General features: G+C 38.3%; 2 protein-coding genes across 5 annotated transcripts in view; both read left to right on the top strand.

The window, feature by feature from the left end:
* The first annotated feature begins 829 nt into the window (after window positions 1–829).
* Window positions 830–12,151, top strand: ankef1a (ankyrin repeat and EF-hand domain containing 1a). 3 transcript variants are annotated; one of them, XM_057353903.1, is made up of 10 exons: window positions 830–1,011; window positions 1,248–1,607; window positions 2,601–2,800; window positions 3,680–3,829; window positions 3,967–4,090; window positions 4,468–5,296; window positions 6,485–6,711; window positions 6,938–7,104; window positions 7,297–7,437; window positions 7,948–12,151. In XM_057353903.1, exons 2-10 carry the CDS (start codon window positions 1,256–1,258, stop codon window positions 8,098–8,100), a joined length of 2,343 nt encoding a protein of 780 aa, XP_057209886.1. In that variant the 5' UTR covers window positions 830–1,011; window positions 1,248–1,255; the 3' UTR covers window positions 8,101–12,151. The 3 variants fall into 3 exon arrangements, with proteins under 3 accessions (XP_057209886.1, XP_057209888.1, XP_057209887.1); XM_057353905.1 differs by having other exon boundaries at window positions 831–1,011; window positions 7,300–7,437; XM_057353904.1 differs by lacking the exon at window positions 830–1,011 and having other exon boundaries at window positions 1,216–1,607.
* A 5,324-nt stretch (window positions 12,152–17,475) lies between these two features.
* Window positions 17,476–19,059, top strand: part of snap25a (synaptosome associated protein 25a) — a 32,038-nt gene continuing 30,454 nt past the window's right edge. Inside the window, exon 1 of one of the 2 annotated variants that reach the window (XM_057352371.1) lies at window positions 17,476–17,653. The gene's annotated coding sequence lies outside the window, so the exon portion shown is untranslated. The remainder of the gene's footprint in view (window positions 17,654–19,059) is intronic. The other variant, XM_057352370.1, reaches the window with a different exon arrangement.

Here is a 19,059-nt window from a genome sequence, read left to right as displayed (position 1 = left end):
AACAAAGAAATACTATCAGTCTCTTTAGAAGAATTTAACACGTTTTTAACACGACTTTATTCTCACAAGAGTTTTTTCTCGAAATTGAACGAGTTTTTTCTTGAAACTCAACGACTTTATTCTCGAAATTTATTGAGTTTATTCTCAACATTTAATTTCGAATTTTTCCCCGAAAAACTGCGGGTTTAATTTCGCATTATAATAACTTTAATCTCAAAACGGTTTTATATATTTTTTTATTGCTTGGCCCTAATACTCTTCCGTATAAAATAAATGTTTACATTTCATTAAAAAAAAAATATATATATATATTATTCATTAATATAATGTAAATAGTGCCCATTTCTTAATTAGACCACACCCATCCCTTTAACTACACGCCCACTCTTCAAGACAACGCCCTCAGAGGACGTGTCAGCAAATCCAAACCGCAAAGAAGCGTGTTCGCTGATTAGCTAAAAGAGTAAGGGCCGCTGCCTGAAACAGACACGTGATTTCTCAGGAGCCAGGACACTGTCGTGATTAAGAATGGCTTACATGAAGAAATAGCGCCCTACTTTGAACAATCCCAAATATTCCTCAAGATAAATACTTCAGTGCGGTGAAAATAGGTTACACTAACTACAGACTAAATAATGCATGTCATTGACTACATGGTAAGACAAGCACAGCCCTTATAAGCATTATAAGCATGGCGTGAGGACGCTGCTCTCTGTGATAGATGTCGCTTACAGTCACTTACACAAAAACTTACTCACACGCTTGAAGACATTGCCATGAAAGCCGATACGCCGTGCAGTCCGGTCAAGTGATCCTTTAAAAGTGCGGTAATTCGAGGCCGCAACAAGAAAGGCGGGGACAGTGAGGCGGGAATTTACTACTTCACTAAGCTTTCTGAGAGTTCATTGCGTTCGGTTGCCATAGAGACGCACAGAAAGAAACACGGATCTCGGAAACGATGTTGAACGTAACATTAACATACTGCTGATTTTTAGGCATTACCGACAAAAGGTAAGTCGCATTTAGAATTTGATTGTTTTCTGACTTCTGAATGTTGTTTTCTGACTTTCTGAATAGTAAAACATGGACATACAGTATACTAACTTACTTCCTACCTTAAACATTCCTTCAGTTAAAACTGTACTCGTGGACATCAATACTTACTGTCAAATACCTTCAGATACTGTACGACTAAATCACCGGGGAATTAAAAGACATAACAGAACCGTGCATTTTTAAATTTTCAGGGGTCACGATGTCATTCTCTGTAGCCAAGAGCAGACTTGACACTCTACAGATCTATCGGCTCCTTCAGTGCGTCCGGGAGGGAGACAAACCGTACATAGAGAAATTAATCTCTATGGGTGTCGATGACCTCATTAATCTCACGGAACCGCGCGAAGGTAACGGCGTCCTTCACTTGGCATCGGTGGCCAACAACCACGACATGCTGGAGTTCCTCATAGCGAAAGGAGCCAGCCCAAACGTGCAGGATAGGAGAGGGCGAACGCCGCTGATGCTGGCTGCGGAGCTCGGCTACGACGGCATCGTGTCTCTGTTGGCAAAGAAAAACGCAAACATGACACTTGTAGACAACGAAGGGAAAGGTAATATTATCTTGTTATTTTATAGCATGATTTATGTCCCTGGAGTTCAATAAGTAGGCTATAGCATCAGAGCAAAGGTCATCATGGGGGAACAGACATACTTGGATAAAAATGCATAAACGTGAAGGACTTTTTATATATGATATACCTGTTTAAGGCTTCGATTAATCTTTCTATTATTGTTGACGTTTGGTTGTGGAATTAATTCATTGTTGGCCATGGCAGATAATAGGCTGCTGCTGTGAATGTGCATTGCCAAAAAGTTCCGTGTTCAAGACTATTACTAAATTAACACCAAACATGAAAAATATATAACTTTTATATATAACATTTTGAAACGTATTACTAATAGTAGGCCTATATATGTAAAAAGATCATTAGAAACAACTTAAATTAAATTCATGTCTACTCAGAAGTAGGTAATGGCGCCCTCTGGTGGTAAAATGACTAGATTGGCAGTGACTGATTTTATAATGAAAGATAATCTAAAAACGCGTTGATTAAATTGGTCTTGATCTTATATAACTGGATAGCTATCAGTTATAATATGTGTCTCTTGTACTAACTAAAACTAAGTTTTGTTTAAACTTTGCATCTCTTTCTCTCAAGCCTTCATATGAAAATTTTAAAGGGATAATTCAAAACTATCATGTCGTTCCAAACTGGTCTGACTTTCTTTCATCTGTGGAAATCAAAAGGAGAAATTTTGAGAAATGTCTCAGTGGTTTTGTATCCGTACAATAGATGTGCAAAATATCTTCTTTTGCAGCAGAAAGACAGTTATACAGGTTGAGAATAGTGAGAATTTAAAAGATTAAAGAATTTTCATTTTTGGATAAACTATCCCTTTTACTACAGAGACCATAAATAGCTGGCTGCATCTCTCCTATCTGGAGGTTTACATGCAGTCTATCTAATTACAGATCAGGGCATGACCGGTAAAACTACCATGTAAACCGATCCGAGTAATCTGTATTCTGGCTTCTCTCCCAGGCTTGCTTTTCTACTGCATCCACCCCACCAAAAGGCACATGCGCTGCCTCCAGGTGGCCCTTATGGGCAATGCGGATGTAAACAATGCTTCAACAAATGGGATGCCCGTGTTCCTGCTGGCCTGTGAGCAAGCTCAGGACTGTGAGGGAATGTGTCTCAGCATCCTGGAAAGAGGAGCGGACCCCAATGCGACAAATCAGGTGTGCTTTGCTGTTGAATTGGAGGTACACATGTAAAGGATGGGTAATATATATAGAATATATTTATGGATTTTCAACTTTTAAACAACATATTCAATAAACAAAAATAAATAAATTAATACATACATAAAAAGAATTGAAATGAAGAAAAACCGGCTCACCACTTAAGTAGATCAGAAAAGCGATATTAATTTTTGATGCAACAATAAAAGATGGGTAATTAAAAACAATGTATTTGAATTCACAGTTTTTCAACTGTTAATAGCATCATCTTTTATTTGCTTTACTCTCAACACACTTTTGTAATGAACCTCACTTTTACTTTCAATGAAATTTACAGGTCCTGTACAAATGACAAAGTAACCTAAATGAAAATAGTACCTTAAACTGGGAGTCTTATTTAGATCTGTTTTTTGTTATTCAAATATTTAGTAATATAATTACAGAAATAATGCAAATGTTCCTGTAGGACGGTTGGTAGAGGACAATGTTTCCCTTTAGAAGGAATGATGCATGGACTGATAAAATATACCTTGAATGCACTGTAGAGTACTGTAAGCTGCTCTGGATAAAAAGTCAGCCAAATACATAAACATAAATGTGACAGTTGTTTATGATCCCATTTGTTTCAAAAACTCAGATAAAAAAGTCTGAGGTCATCTACAGTAACTCACTTGAGTCATTTCACATTTACAGAATTATAATAATGCATTTGGCAGATCCCAAATGCATAAATTTAGCCTAAGTAATTTACAGAGCATTCAAGCTGTATATTTTATCAGGACATGCATTTCCCATGAATCACCAATGAACAATGAATTTTGCGTACTGTTGCTGTTGCTTTAGATGCTGGTTGATTGATTTTGTGTGTTATCCCAGGTGACAGGTCAGACCGCTCTGATGGAGGCGATCAGAGGAGGAGCAATAGAGCTAGTGAGAGCCATTCTAAAAAAAGGAGGAAATGTCAATGCTGTGGATAAGAAGGGATTCCATGCAGCTCATTTTGCATCTGAACGAGGCTTCATTGAAGTTAGTGCCAGTCTGTTATTATATATAATTTGTGTAAACATTGATGTATAAATCTCTTAGTGTTAGATTACAAGCCTACATGTCATCTCTCAATGATTATAATCACTATTTTTAACTATAGACTCGCTCTTCACCAGATCATTAAGGTGTTGTCTGCATATGCAGCTGACCTTGGAGAGGTGACAAAAGATGGAGATACACCTCTGCACTTTGCTGCCTCTGGTGGATACACAGATTGTTGCAGGTTTTTAGCTCAAAGAGGTAAATTGCTTCTTAAAACCAGGGGAACAAGCTTCTCATTACTCTGTCTTATAAGCTATTTTCTGTACATTTGCAAAAGACACAGAAAATGTACAAAATAAAGGATTAAATAGAATTTAACTAAAAAAGTATAACTATTTCTTTAGTTTGGCACTTTCAGTACCTTATTTCCTATTTCATTTGACTTTGAGGTTAATGCTATTAAAGTTAATTTAAAGATTTTGTAAACATTGATCTGCTATAGATTGATGCCTCGGGTGTTTTTTACAACCATGACTGAATTCATGCTTCTTGATGTTAAGATGCTCTTGATGTTTCTTGATCTCTAAATATTCATATTTAATGTTATAAATCGTTTTGTAAATTTCCTACCTTAGGATGCAATCCCAAACTGAAAAATCAAGAAGGTCTTCTTCCCCGTCAGACTGCTAAGGACTGCGGTCACAAGGCCACCGTGAAAGAGCTTAAGAAGGCCGAACGATTACATGGAAAGTTTGCCAAAGGAATGGGCGGCACAAATGAACCGTGGGCTCTGACACTTCACGACTGGTCTCATGAGAATGAGGACGCACTGAGAAACGCTTGGGAGTCAGCCCCAGACAACATCGCTGGAATAGATGCAGTGTCCAGGGCAACGTTTGTGTCTGTTCTTCGTGGACTTCAGGCTCCTGTAGACGATGACCAAATTCGGAAGCTTCTGCTTTCTCTGGACAGGAGGAGAGAGGGATTCATAGATGTTAATGATTTCTTGAAAGGCCTCAAATACCTTCCTAAGACTTACGTTATGGCCTCTTATGGGCCAAAGAAGAAAAAGGCAAGCAAAGCAGGAAAGACTAAGAAGAGTAAGTTTAATCTACCTATGCCTATCTGCACTATTCCACCTGAGCTCATCCGTCGGCGCGATGATGGTGGACCACCACATTTCATGATCGAAAGCTACCAGCATGCCACAGACATACACAGATTTGACCGGGATCATAGACCAGAACATCCTATTGAAGATGACACAGGGTGGTACATAGATGAGCCTGAAAAAATATACATAAATATGAATTACTGTGTTAAAACGGGAGATATTGAATCTCTTAAGCTGGCAGTTAGTCAGAAGGTTCCTGTAGATGTGAAAGATCGCTTTTACAAGACACCGCTTATGGCTGCATGTACAAGTGGGAACTATGAGATGGCAAAGTTTCTTCTTGATAATGGGTAAGAATTATGATCTTTTAAAGATTTTGGTTCAAATTTATTTGAGAGCTGGATTTAAAGATGCATGCTTAATTGCAGGTGTGTCATGGAAAAGTTGCAAATGTTTGTCAGGTTAAAAAGTAGGACTGCACAATATTAAATAGGGATGTAACAATATTATCGATATCGTAGCAAAATTGTCTCAATATTATCGTGGTCACATGACTGTATGAAGCGATATGTCTTCTGGGCCTAACATAGAGAATGTCATAGGTCCATCTGGTGCAATTATTTCATTTTATAAAAGGGATTTTTCGGTCATTTGACCCATCTCATACTATAACTCATATCACTTATTACCAGTTATGATTAGAGGATAAAGAAAAGAGGATGCTTGTGGCACGTTTCCAAGTCATAATTTGACATTTTAAATACTGCAATAAATATCGTACCGTGGACTTTATAGCAAGGTATTACCGTACAGTGAGATTTTGATATTGTAACATCCCTAATATTAAAGAGAAATACAATATGAAATAATTGATAAATAATGATATGCAATGCGATAATGCTTGTAAGTTTGTAATATTCATTTTCAACTATGTCAAAAAGACTTTACGAACGATTTACACAAAAAATCGTTTTTCATGAATGAGGCCCAATAATTGTGTGCCAGTTTCTCTTGCTATCTGTATTAACATACATATGTAACTACACATAACTTTTTGAATTTGTAAGAAATTGCAGACTATTCAGATATGCATATTGCAATGCATAGTTGACAAATTTCCATTATTTCTACACATAGTGCAGTGCACTATTAAAAGGGTCTGTTATATACATTACACATCGCTGCTGTCTTTCTCAAACCTCGTATCTCCATATTTTGTGATTTTTATTTTTGTCATAAATAATAATTATTAGTCACCCTTTATGTTCGTCACTGGGTCGTGCAAATATCTAACCAATAAAAAGTATAAAAATGTTCTTGTCAACTTTGACAACAGTGTTAAATCATTTAAAAAGCACAGTGTTTTTTCCATTTCCTGAAAAACAGCAAATTTGGACATCAAGGTTTCGGAAGGACAGCGACGATATACTAGAGTCATTTACTGTTTATATACATTACACATCATGCGTCTTAATGTAAATTATGATGTTATGCATCATTTACATGTAAAATGACATAATCACCACATTATATCACAGGGCTGACGTGAATGCATGCGACCAGTTCAGTTGGACTCCTCTGCATCATGCCTGCCATGCAGGACAGCTAGACATCATACAGCTGCTACTGGAGGCGGGAGCTTCTGTGGACCCGCCCACCCTGAATGGGGCCACTCCCCTAATGAGAGCCATTGAGAGCTGTCGGCCGTCCTGTGTGGACTATCTCATCAAAGCTGGGGCAAAGATCAACGCAGTAAATAAAACAGGTACAGTCAAAATGTTACGGCCATCAAACCATTATAAAATACATTAAGAATTTATCAAATTGTTTCAAGATCAGTTTCGCTTGGCCGTTTCCACACTGCCACCTCATGCAGGTTGGAGAGCTTCTATGAACAGCCTGATTTACAGTCCATTAAATCTTCGAGATTGATCAATGTTGGCTCCGTTGTCATTTGATTCAGGGACTTTGTTTCAATCTTATAATTGCAGAGCAGAACTGCTTGGACGTTGCCCATGCTTATGCAGACTTCAGGATGGTGGATTTGATCCAGGCCAAGATTCATGCCCTACCCAGACATAGGGACAAGAAGGCACAACCTGCCAAAGTCAAACGCAAACCAACTCCGGCCTCTGCTTCTGGATCGACGAAAGAAAAGGTAGAATAACACATATTCACAACATATCACAGTCAATGACAGATGAGCACAAAGAGTAAGTAAATGAGCCCAGTCGTGTCATATGAGCTCAGGGGAACCCCCGCAGAAGCTTCATTGAAAGTCACGCAGTTTGTCTCTGTGTCAACGCGTCCACTGTGTGTTGATTACAGCGTTGACGCTTTATCTTCTCAGCAGGGCTCCGTTTCCACTCCCACAGCCTCCTCAAACTCAGCAGTCAAGAAAGCAATGAAGAAAGACAGCGTTATCGTGCATAGCACTCAGATCACCAGCGGCAAGCTCAACAAATTGGACATCAGTTTTGTGCCAAGAACGGTAAGCCGGATACCACTCGCAGCTCTGTGGAGAAACGCGAGCCAGGCGTGGGCAGAATGTAATGTCACGTGGACAGCTGATTAGGTCATCTTGTTTTTAATAGATTGTGACGTGTTTTTCTCATCAAGGGGAAAATTTGATTGCTTAGTTTGGGTAGCGTTATATCAGAGAAAAATATCACCTTTGTCTCTAAATTTCTTGGGGAAGGTGAAACTATATCATTCATGAGACAATTGATTTTTATTTTTCCTAATCACGTCTTGTACTAAAGTTACTATTGCCGAAATGTATGTAAAAGTGCTTAACAGCAATGCAAAACTATGAAATGCTCTGTACATAATTGAAAAAGATTAACATTATAACTCTTGTGTCGACTTCTGGGTCTTCTTGCCAAGAGAAATATCAGAGACGCAGGAGACTGCGTTCCATTTAATCGAATTGTTGTCTAGTAGAAACTATTCAGAGCTGATGTGTTAATTTTTTTCCTTCATGTGGGAAACTACATTTCAGACGTGGCGAAATCAGCTGACCACTATCGAGCTAATGGAGAAGAAGGCCATGAGGAGAAAGCGCTTCACCTATGAAGTGGACTTTGATGACTTCAAGATGCCATTCAATAAAAACATTCAGAAGAAGTCTGTGGAGTTTGAGCTCACCGATTGAAAGAGACCATGTCTCCAATAGAAAAGTCAATGTTAGTATTTCCAAAAAACTAAATTCCTGACAACTTGGGCATGTGTGGTATGGACGTGAATGATGGATCAAATTGTGTGCTTTTATCCAGTGTGTGCTTTTATCCAATGCAACTTACAACCTAGAGATTTATGTGTGTTCCTTGAATAATCAAATTATTATTGATTATGACATGATAGTTCATCCAGAAATAAAAATTCTGTTGTTATTTATTCACCTCTTATGTACTTTAAAACCTGTATGTGACTCTTTCTTCTGTGGAACACAAAAGAAGATTTTTTGAGAAATGTCTTTTTCTTTGGGTCCACACAATAGAAGTCAATGGGGACCAATGTTGTTTACTGACCGACATTTTTCAAAATATATTCTTTTGTGTTCTGCGGAAGAAAAAACGTTTCTTCTGCAAGTTTGGAGTGACATGAGGGGCGAGTCAATTTTAAATGAACTATATTTTATATATTTATTTAAAAAAGGGGTATTCTGTTTTGACTTTAGTCAGTAAGCATCTACCTAGGATCACTCAGAACACATTAGCAACCTCACAGAAACATCTCGGCAACCACCCAGAACACAATAGCGTTTTCAAAGAATTTAATTAAACATTCATTTTATATATTTAGGGCTCCGATTTACTCCCCTAGTAAACATCTAGTTTTAGTAACACACTAACTAACATAGCTCTGGTTTCACAGACAAGGTTTAGGGCTAGTCCCAGACTGTCCGTGCCATTGTTTTGTTTCAAGATGCACATCAGTGATGTTTTTTAAGGCATTTTAATGAAAGCAACTTTCAAAGCCTAAATTACCTAAGGCATAGTCCTGGCTTAGGCTAAGCCTTGTCCATGAAACCTGGCCATGGAATGTTTATACAATGGTTACTCAGGGATTAAAAACGGCATATTTCACTGCTGTTTCTCTGTCGTCTTAGAGAGGGAAGTGCATTAAGCCAGATTGATTATGCGTTTATGAGAGGCTGGAGATGAGATCTGCTGCCTACGAGCTGGCATGCAGTTTGTCTCCTCCGTGTCTCAGCGTCTGTCGACCGTGCTGAATACAGGCCTTTCGCCACAGGCAGCGCCGCACAAACCCCTCATGTTTATCTCTGAAAACTGAACAGTTCTATCAGTATGCAGGAATCTGAGAAATGAACTGGAGATAATAGAAATGGAAATGTGGCTGTTGATTGAAAATGCGACTAGTAAACAGACTTTCATTGCAATAAAAGCTTTTCATGTATACTTATTTACAGTTTAAAGTGATGTCTGGTAGTTATCGACACAGATTTTCTCTGGTATGGAATAGGCAGGAGGCTTTTGTTTTAGTCTGCAGCTCTTCTGCTTGGCCAACAGGTGGCGTAACTGTGTTTACATAACAGTAATGTCTGTTTTGGAGGTGAGTGCTAAAATCCTCAGCACTGAGTTGTGCAAAATGGCAGCCAAAACTATTGTGATTGTTGTGAGACATACTCTGATCCCAATTAAAATACCATTGTTAAGGTCTGGATTGCAGGTTTTATGTATCATCATCATCATCATAACATGCATGTCGAGTTTTATGCATCTTGATTTAATCTCTCCCTTTTTAATGTCCCTGTTATTTAGCATTGTTTTAAAAATCAATAGAAATGTTTCAGTAATGAGTGAACAGGATTCTCACAGCACTAGAGACAAAGTAGCCTGTCAAATCAATGCAATGGCACGATTTACTGTAACCACTGAGTCAGTAAGCTCTGTTTGAACTGTCAACAGTGGCGTCTGCAAAACAGCGATAAGGTGTTTTGTATTTGTACGACGTGGATCTGATTAAACGCACCTCCGTTAGCTGCTACCAGTGTTCACAGCCCAATTAGATCATTAAATTGCTGTGCCTTTAAGGTCTTTCGGGCGTAGTTACATGACAAAATGAACAGCTTTAAATCAAGGTCAAATGTTTTTTTACACATCAATCTGATTTTCAGTGAGATGACAGCATTTAGGAGAATTATCAGACACTGTAATAGCCCAAAGAGAGAAAATATATGTTTAAATGATTGTGTGTCCACATGTTTGATATGTTTATTATAGATGCCTGGATTTATTATGGATGCTGGAATAGAGATGATAGACAACAACAGAGTAAACATTAGAGTGAGAGAGAGAGACGGGGGCGGGCAACATTGGTGGGGGGGCTCAAGAGCAAATGCGTCACGGTCACAAAGGTGAGGGAGATGAGGGAAGGACGTGGAAAATGAAAGCGATAGTGTGAGCATGAAGCCATAACATTCACCCTGTAGATGTGTGTTACAAGAGTGGGGTGAGTCAGGGATGGAGAGAGAGCAGAACTAGGAGGAGGAGGAGTGAATTTTTAATAAAATCAATCCCCCCGGCTTCAGTGTAAACGAGATCTGCGGGGAGTGATGAGCACGCACATGCAAATGTGTTTTTTTGTGCACGTAAGTGTGCATTTATTTATGCAAACAGTGGCGTTTACTGGCTTAGACCACAATGAAAATCAATTGAAAAGGGTTTTGGTTAAAACAAAGTTATAATTTTAATTAAAAATGATTATATTTCTAAGCACATTTGTAGATCATGTTAACTCATTTTGAGTTAAAGCATTTTGACTAATAATACTCTTGTACTGTATACTATATACAGTTACCTTTATTTTTAACACAGGTTTTTGTTTTACTCTTGTTTCTGTATCATGCAATGCTGCAATTGCCGAAATGATATGCCTGCCCAGTCCAGTTTGTTTTCTGTGATAAAAGTCTTTCCTTGTAGCACTGCAGTGCTTCAACTCATACACACCCCCACACAGAGCTTACTCAGCACTGTCGTCCCTCCCGGGACTGAGGGGAGACAGAGAACTCTGGCCAGGCACAGGCAGCTCAGCCTGAGTTGTGTTTCTGTTTATTTTAGTGCCTGACACAGCTCTGCCCATTGCCAGAGGCCCCTGATCTGAGTTTATCCAGCTGGGTTTGACCCCGCTCTTGTTTTCAGACACTGAGCATTCACATAAAGTGAAACAGACTCATACAGGTCTGAAATTAACTGTCAATGGTGATGAATTCAGATCAGTGTTGGGTAAATACTCTGAAAAAGTAATTAATTTCAAGTTACTAATTATTAATTACATATTCAAAAGTGTAATTAGATTACTGTACAAATTACTCTCTCCAAACTGTATTTAATTACTTATTACTAATTACTTTCTATATCCTATATCAACCTTGATTAGTTAAGTGATTCAAGGATAGACATGAAACAACTCTTAATTCATTCAAATAAATAATATAAAACTAAAGTATTACAAATGTGAGAAAGATACATTAATGCATTCATTTTAAAGTTAGACTTTGAATTTTCATGTCAATTCGACTATTGTATACATTACACAGTATTTTGTTCAATTACACCCGAATTAACTGTAATTAAATTGCAGAAGAAATAAGAGTAATCCCTTACTTTACTTTTTAAGGGGAAAGTAATTAAATTACAGTAACTAATTACTTAGGAACCAGTTACACCCAACACTGTTTCAGACCATGTGTTTATTGTTTTTTTATCTGCCGTTAAATTGTATTTTAGTCTATGGAAATTGAAAATTATTTAATTTATGTTTTGCAACAGTGATAAGTGGGTTTCCATTTCTTGCTGCAGTTGCACCTGTCATCCTGTATCCTCAATGAAAGTATTATAATAAGAGTGAAGTAAACATTGTTGGATCTTCTAAGATTTGCGATTGTTTTCTGTAGTGGACGGATTTATTTGCAGACATTTAAATCTAGGGCTGTCACATGATTAATCGCATCCAGAATAAAAGTTTGTGTTTGCGTAATATATGTCTGTGTACTGTGAATATTTATTTTGTATTTATAAACACATACATGTATACATTTAGTAAATATTTAGATGTATTTATTTATGTTTACCAATAATTTAAATGATATATAAATGTTTATGAATTTTTATACTTTTCTTAAATATATGCATGTAAGCCTTGCATATGTGGATTCTAAATAAGTCACCAGTCATACTGTATAAAAAATCTTGGTATTGTACAATATTACGAAAAATAAATTTTACCATGTTTGGCAATGAGCTTTAATTGTAATACAGTACATTTCTCGCACATTTTGCTAAAGGTACAGTCTGTCAGACCATTACTGGTTTATAAGGCTAATTTGTATAAGACAGAGGATGTTTACCACTGTATAGAAACACTTAGAGAGCAACTAAACACTGGAGAGCAATTAAATCTGAACACAGAAAGTCTGATCTAAATTATCATCGAAAAGGGAAACTTTAAGAAAAATGTCAGATGGTTTAAACGGAAATGGGTATCTGAAAACTTGAAAACGTAATTCATTATAATACAGCTGGTTGATGGTATATATTACAGTTTGGAATGTACCATAATTACTGTAATCCTAATGTGATATATTTTGTGAGGCTTCAGAAAATGTGCACATCCCAAAACACTTAGGGCAGGTGCACGATCAGCCAAAATACTTCATGAAAAAACAAGAATCAGCAAGTTATTTATTAAAATAAACACAACGTTTCTACCTGAAAGGTTTGCCTTTTTTGTTTTTTATTCAGATGCCCAATTACAGTTATACACTTGCAGTCCTTAATAGAAAAAAATGTTTTAATGGGTGAATGTTATGCTTGATTAATTCTGAGTTTTAAAGATGTTGAATGTGTCGGCCTAAATTTGGGTATAAAAACTTAAATAAAGACTATTTAGTTGTTTTAGTTGTTTATTTGCCTAATAAATGACAATATCATTTTTATTTTTTGACAGATTCCTAGAATATTTGTGTTTTCAATTTATTATACTATTACTAATAAATTTGATAAGCACTGCATGCACATGTGGGTAGTTCACCAATAAACTGTACCATGTGTCCTATGGTGTGGCAGCAAACATTTAGAAAACAAACTGTTAATATATTATTTAAAATTATTTATATTTATAATCCAAAAAAGCGTAAGAGAGATTTATCTTCATTGTTAGTTTTTTTTCTACATTTTTACTATCACGCCATAGGACACATAAGTACGGTTTATTTGTCAACTACCCATGTATACAGTATGCATATAACTTATCCTATGTCTCAACACATACCACATTAGCCACAAAAAGCAGCATTTTCTTTTAAGTTAGAACTGAAACAGCTCTCTAATGAGCACACTGAGCTTTTCCTACAAGCAACCTTAACTTGCTGTTGTTGTAAAGTGAAGGACTGTTTTGGTTTGATTCCCCACTCAAGTTTTGCTCCCTGGGACTTAGTGTACAATTTCAGTCAATATGGTAGATGGCAGAAGTTCAAGTATCTTGTTGTTGAGCCTTTTCTTGCTATTAAAGAGTTTGCATTTGGCATCTATTTCTTTGCAGCATCACTTTGTATCACCCAGCCATTTTGTGCTTTGCTGTCCTTCGTTTACTTTGGTCCAAACTTATCCACTCATGGAAATCACAACAAAGATAGTCAAAAAAGTCAATATTTCTAGATTAGATGCAAGGGTGCAGTCTGAGAAAAACAAGGCAGGTATTCATTTTTAATCTCACAATTGATGCTAAGAACTAATTTGTCTCTTTGTCCTTTTTGCTGTTGTTGAAAAGATCCTTCCAGGGACAACATCAGCAATATTTGATTGTGTTATAGTCAGGTGTAAGTATTGGTGTTGTGCTGCATGCGGTGTTGGCATACGTGCCCATATATCAGTGACAGGGATCAGAGGCTGAGCACTGCGGAGCCAGCAGGGTGAAATTGCCAGAGATCTGCTCTGCACTCCATCGATCCAGCCGAGCTGGAGTGGGTCGCTCTCAACACGGGAGCTTTATTTTCACTGCAGTGGAGTCATCTGCCGTTCCACCTTTGGGCACGTAAAGGTGCTTGCACACGTCTTGTGTAGTTGTGGTTCATTAAAAGGCAGAATACTCCAAGGTTGTGGACTCCCACTGAACAGCCCTAAAGCGTATTACCTGCTTGCAAAAACTGCTGCATCAGGTCTGCGAGGGATACGCATTAAGCGAATCTGCGTCGGACTCAGCGTGTCCAGATTTAAATGCGTGAGCGTTACTACACGACACGGCTCAGGGGGAAAATGCTTTCCCCCTTACCGTGTTTATTTTTTATACGATGTGAGTGTCTCGGCCCAAAAACAAATGATGGTAAACGGGGCTGCAGGTGACGCATTGGGGGAGAACCCCATGTTGCCATGGCAACGGGCAGGTGAATGAATCAAGGGCTAATTCTGTGTTCCATCTGTAAAGTTTAAGCAACGTTACACTGCACTTCGCTCAAATCCGTCGCACAAACTCATTCGGCGTCACCGTCAATATCGCCAACTAAACCTACAATGATAATAATCTGACATGGGCGGTGTGACTCACCGACCAGAACCATGCTCTACTCACAGCGGAGGAGGAGAAAAAGAGAATGAGTATGGGAGAGAGGGGTGTATTGCACCATGTGTAGGAGCCAATAGAATACTCATAGAATGTACCGTTTTGAAAGCGTGGTCATTACATCTGCTCATTTGACACAACAGATGTACTCATGCTGTTCCATATTCCTTCCGACGATGCAAACCAGCAAGCTCACACACATTACGCATCCTACAGATGAGACATCACTGTACATGCACATGCTTAGACATAGGCCTTTACATGTTCTGAGTTCAACTGGCCAAAACAAGACACTTCCGGTTAGCTGGCTTGAGGGAATATCACATTCCAGCCTAATACACACTGGCATTCAGTCTTATTAGCAAAAGTCTCCAGACTACCACCCGAGCGAGAATAAAACATTTGTGCTGTCTGCTTAAGATTCAATGTGCATAAATGCATATTGATGCCATGTGATCAATTTTAGGTAGTAGTTAACCTTTGACCTCTGTGCAACTGAAGGCTTCAACAGTGCCCCGGGGATCAATCTCACCCTCTCCTGCACTCATAAAACTTAAACAAAATTACAGCCAAAGCATTTTATTATTTATAAATGTACCACTTTGATATCGGTCAGAAATTGCATGAGCAATTTGGAAACTATCCAATCAAATAAAAACACGTCTGATATGAATATTGTATATTTTGCAATGGGTAATATGTTTTTGTTTGTGTAAATGACATGAATCTACAGGCTTGTATAAAAGGGCTCTGTTGAAGCTCAGATCAATACAGGTCAATATTTCCTCTGACATACATCTGCACCCGGGCGTTCAGGTACCTCACTGAGACAATTATCAATGTTGCCACCCTTCGCAAATCTAGCCACTCATCAATTATCAGACGAAATATCACTTTCCCGTATTATCAAGATTGCGGGCAGTGCGTGTAAATGGATCACTGACAGGCCTTTTCGCACTTTACAGGGTTTGGTGAGGATCTGGAAGAATGGGAAATTGGTCATGCGCATCTAATGTAAGATGTGAGTACAATGTGAGCAGATTTTTATACAAAGGGTCAGTGCACTACTCTAAAGATGTCTGATTGAATCAGATTTCCTAAAACAAAAGTTTCAATGCATCTTAAAGCAAGTGACTGCAGCGGTTTGATCAGAGATCCTCATGTTCCCTTGAGTCATTTTTGAACCCAATTTAAGCATTCCTTTGTAGCGGCAGAGCATGAACATGTTTTTAGGAGACTGCTGAGTCACTCGTCGAATCCATTGCAGAATCGTGCTCCCCTCCCTCGCAACAACACCTCCTTCCTCATTCGTTTCTCTCTTCTTCTTCCTCTCTCTGCCCTGTTCTCCCGCCATCTCCCTTTCTCATTCTGATCTACATCCACCCGCTTTTACCCAAACTACATCTGTCTCTTTATCTCTGTCGGCACCCTCCCCTCGTCCAGTTTCCTCTACGCTCCCTCTTCTCTTTCTCTGTCTCTTCTCTCTCTGGTTTAATTAAGGGGGGAATTAGTCTGTGAGTGACGTGTCAGAGGGCAAGGTCTAGTCACAAAGAGAGTTGATAATGCAGCTGCTAATTCTCTCTAAACCCTCTTCCTCTGTTCTAGAGGTGCGAAACAGCAGCAAGTCAAATGCTACAGCCCCCAAAAAACTTCAAAGGCTTCAAAGATTGTGTGGAATTTTTAAAAGAAAAGTTAGGTTGAGGAAAAAGATAAAAATCATGGTATACCAACTTTAGTTAGGTTAGGTCGAGTTAGGTCACATAGTTGTTTAATACAAATGTGATAGTACAGTATGTGTTCAGTTATTCTTAGTGTTACGCCCCGTCTAGGGGTAAGGGTGCAACATGAAAGAGTCGGAGAAATGAATGAATTACAATAATGAAAATTAATTGTTTTAACTTGGGACCTAAGGATTCAAGAGTTGACATAGCCAAAATAATAAACAAAACTTCCTTTATTTTAAACCTTCTTACTAAACCCTAATAGCAACAGAAGAAAACAAAAATACAATGCATAACCTAACTCCCTTAACAGAAACAAAGATCAAACTTTAATAAAACAAAAGAGTGGCGTCAGACTCCCTACTTTCATTTATTACATTTAAAAATATGTAAAAATGTGAAAAAAAAACATAACTGTCAACTAATGTAGGCCTACATACATACATACAGTTATGTATTTTTTTCACATTTTTATATATTTTTAAATGTAATAAATCACTGCATAATTAACTGTATTTTTTTTTCATTCCATCACCAATTTAGTCACCAAACTAACTGAAATAATGGATAAAATGTGCATTACAAATCTCATTAATCTCAGGGTCTCATGGGAAATGCTGTCACGATGCGTAATTGTTGTAACCATTAGCATCCAGTAAATGTTGAGAAATGAAGAAATAGAAAATTACAATTTGCAAACTTTCCTTAAGAGGACCAACTTCAAAATTTGCAAGTCACTCTTCCATTTTTGGATGTCATGGTCTTGGCACTGTGTCCTGTGGTGTTGCTGTGTACTACATAGGTTTTTTTTTAATGAGCATGTGGAACTTATGTCACATGACTCCCTGACATAACTCATTTTAAAGTTAGAATATGTAGGCTATTTATACGATAAAAAATGCATTTTATAGATTTTTCTGATAAATCAAGTTTAACTCAAAAATGAAATACGTCACAGTAAACAGTATTACTCAATTCAATCTTCCTCTCATCATCACCACTGCTGGGATCTCAAACAAGCTAATTGTAAACAAGTGTTTACATTTTTTTCCACTAAGGGACATCATTTTAAAATAAGAATTCATACCGTGACCAGATTTTTACTTTTTGGTCACAACACCAACATGCTGTTTCCAAACAATGTTTCACTGCATGTGCTAAATTTTATTTGGGCCGCACCTCCTCGACAGAAATCTATTAAACGTCACTGACGTCAAAGCGGACGCCATGTTTGTCGAGGGCAGAGCTGCTCTCCATTGAAGAAGAACCGGAGAGGCGTCAAACACGCGCATTGCATTTGCAGCAGCTCAGTTCCTACAGAAGGTGGTTGATGGTGGTTCGCTGTTGAAAATCACAGAGATAACCGCTGCCTTACTGACGGTCGTCCAACGACTACGGGATCAGGTAAGCTTTGTTTTAACACGATGATTATAAAATAGATTCGATGGGTGTTTTGTCTTTGTATTGTTTTACAAAACGTGGTTTGACTTAAAGTCGCAGCGTAGGCACAGAGCACGAGCAGCAGTGAAGTTTATTTATTGCATTGTAAATGAAAATATATCAGAAATTAGTAACCTTATATTTGTTTAATCCAGTTTGATTTTGATACAATATGTAGACGATGTCAAGGTTGGGGTGTTAGAGACGATCTTGTATTGTTAATACGCATTTGAATCATGTGTTGGATGCGGCACGATGTGGGCGGTTTCTGCGTTTCAGCACCCTGGACAGCGACTGTGTTTGCTCCATTGCGTTTTCTGTCCTGAATTCCCATCCAAACCCCAAGGCTAAACCATCATTTTATGCCTGGCAAAGGTTTTGCGCATAGCCATCCTTTTAAATCACGTTTAATTTTTAACAGATAATCGGGATGATTTTAAGAGGCTCTGTTGATCCAGCATCAGATCATTAATCACTGAAATGACACTGACAACTAACGTTGTTTCATTGTGCTGCCCCAATGCCATCATAACCGTATCGCTTCCACATACCTTGCTTGATTCCGTAAACGTATAGTAACACAGATTGTATTACAGATTTTTCATTTATCGAAAGTAAAACCGAAGCGATCGATTGTGGGGGAGGTCGATCATGCGACAAGAGTTGTCGAGCATTTATATGTGTTGCAGAGAACGCGACGGGCTGTGAGTCACATAGATCAAGCTTATTGAATGCAATGCAACATATTCACTGCGTGCGGACGTTTATTTTGACTTAATACTCTTAAACCCGTCGTGTGTATGTGATGAGCCAGCTGTAATTATCAGTGCGTGTCTTCCTGTTGGCAGACGATGGGCGGGGGCTGAGGCTGAGATGAGCGGGGGCGGATGCTGGAGAAACCCTCGCTCGCATATGATGCAGGTCCAGCAATCCTCATAAACCCCGAGACTTCTTCCCCACCTTGACCATATCCTCACGTGATAAGCACATTCTGTCCGCACTTTATGATTACACAATGGCATTACCGCGGTAAAATCCCTACATTATCTGGATTTCCGTAACAACCCGAAATATTATCTAATCGTCCAGTCAATAGTGCAGAGTGACTTGGGCATGTCAGGGTACTGCAGAAGAGCCTTTTTTTCTGTCACGTGCCCCCCACTCTCGCATCTGCGTATGTTATACCTATTTTTAAGGCTTCGTATCACAAATGGAAATTGTACGATGCGCGCGCAATGTTTTGGCCATCTGTATGGAAGTATAGCAAGTACGCATTGGGTTATTGACGCACATATGAACAGTCGCAATGACAGCTTTAATAAAATCAGTATTCAGCTACTGAACGCTGTTTCGTTGTGTGAGACAGATTG

The sequence above is a fragment of the Triplophysa rosa genome, linkage group LG15 (genome assembly GCF_024868665.1).
Source record: "Triplophysa rosa linkage group LG15, Trosa_1v2, whole genome shotgun sequence".
Lineage (NCBI taxonomy): Eukaryota > Metazoa > Chordata > Actinopteri > Cypriniformes > Nemacheilidae > Triplophysa > Triplophysa rosa.
The sequence above is the reverse complement of the archived record's forward strand: the minus strand, read 5'-3'. Positions and strand labels throughout refer to the sequence as shown.

Bases quoted from the DNA above. Each gene is read 5' to 3' on its own strand.
- ankef1a (XM_057353903.1), top strand. From the start codon at position 1,256: ATGTCATTCTCTGTAGCCAAGAGCAGACTTGACACTCTACAGATCTAT. The intron at 2,801-3,679 runs GTGTGCTTTGCT...GTGTTATCCCAG, and splicing joins ACCCCAATGCGACAAATCAG to GTGACAGGTCAGACCGCTCT. The intron at 3,830-3,966 runs GTTAGTGCCAGT...GCTCTTCACCAG, and splicing joins CTGAACGAGGCTTCATTGAA to ATCATTAAGGTGTTGTCTGC.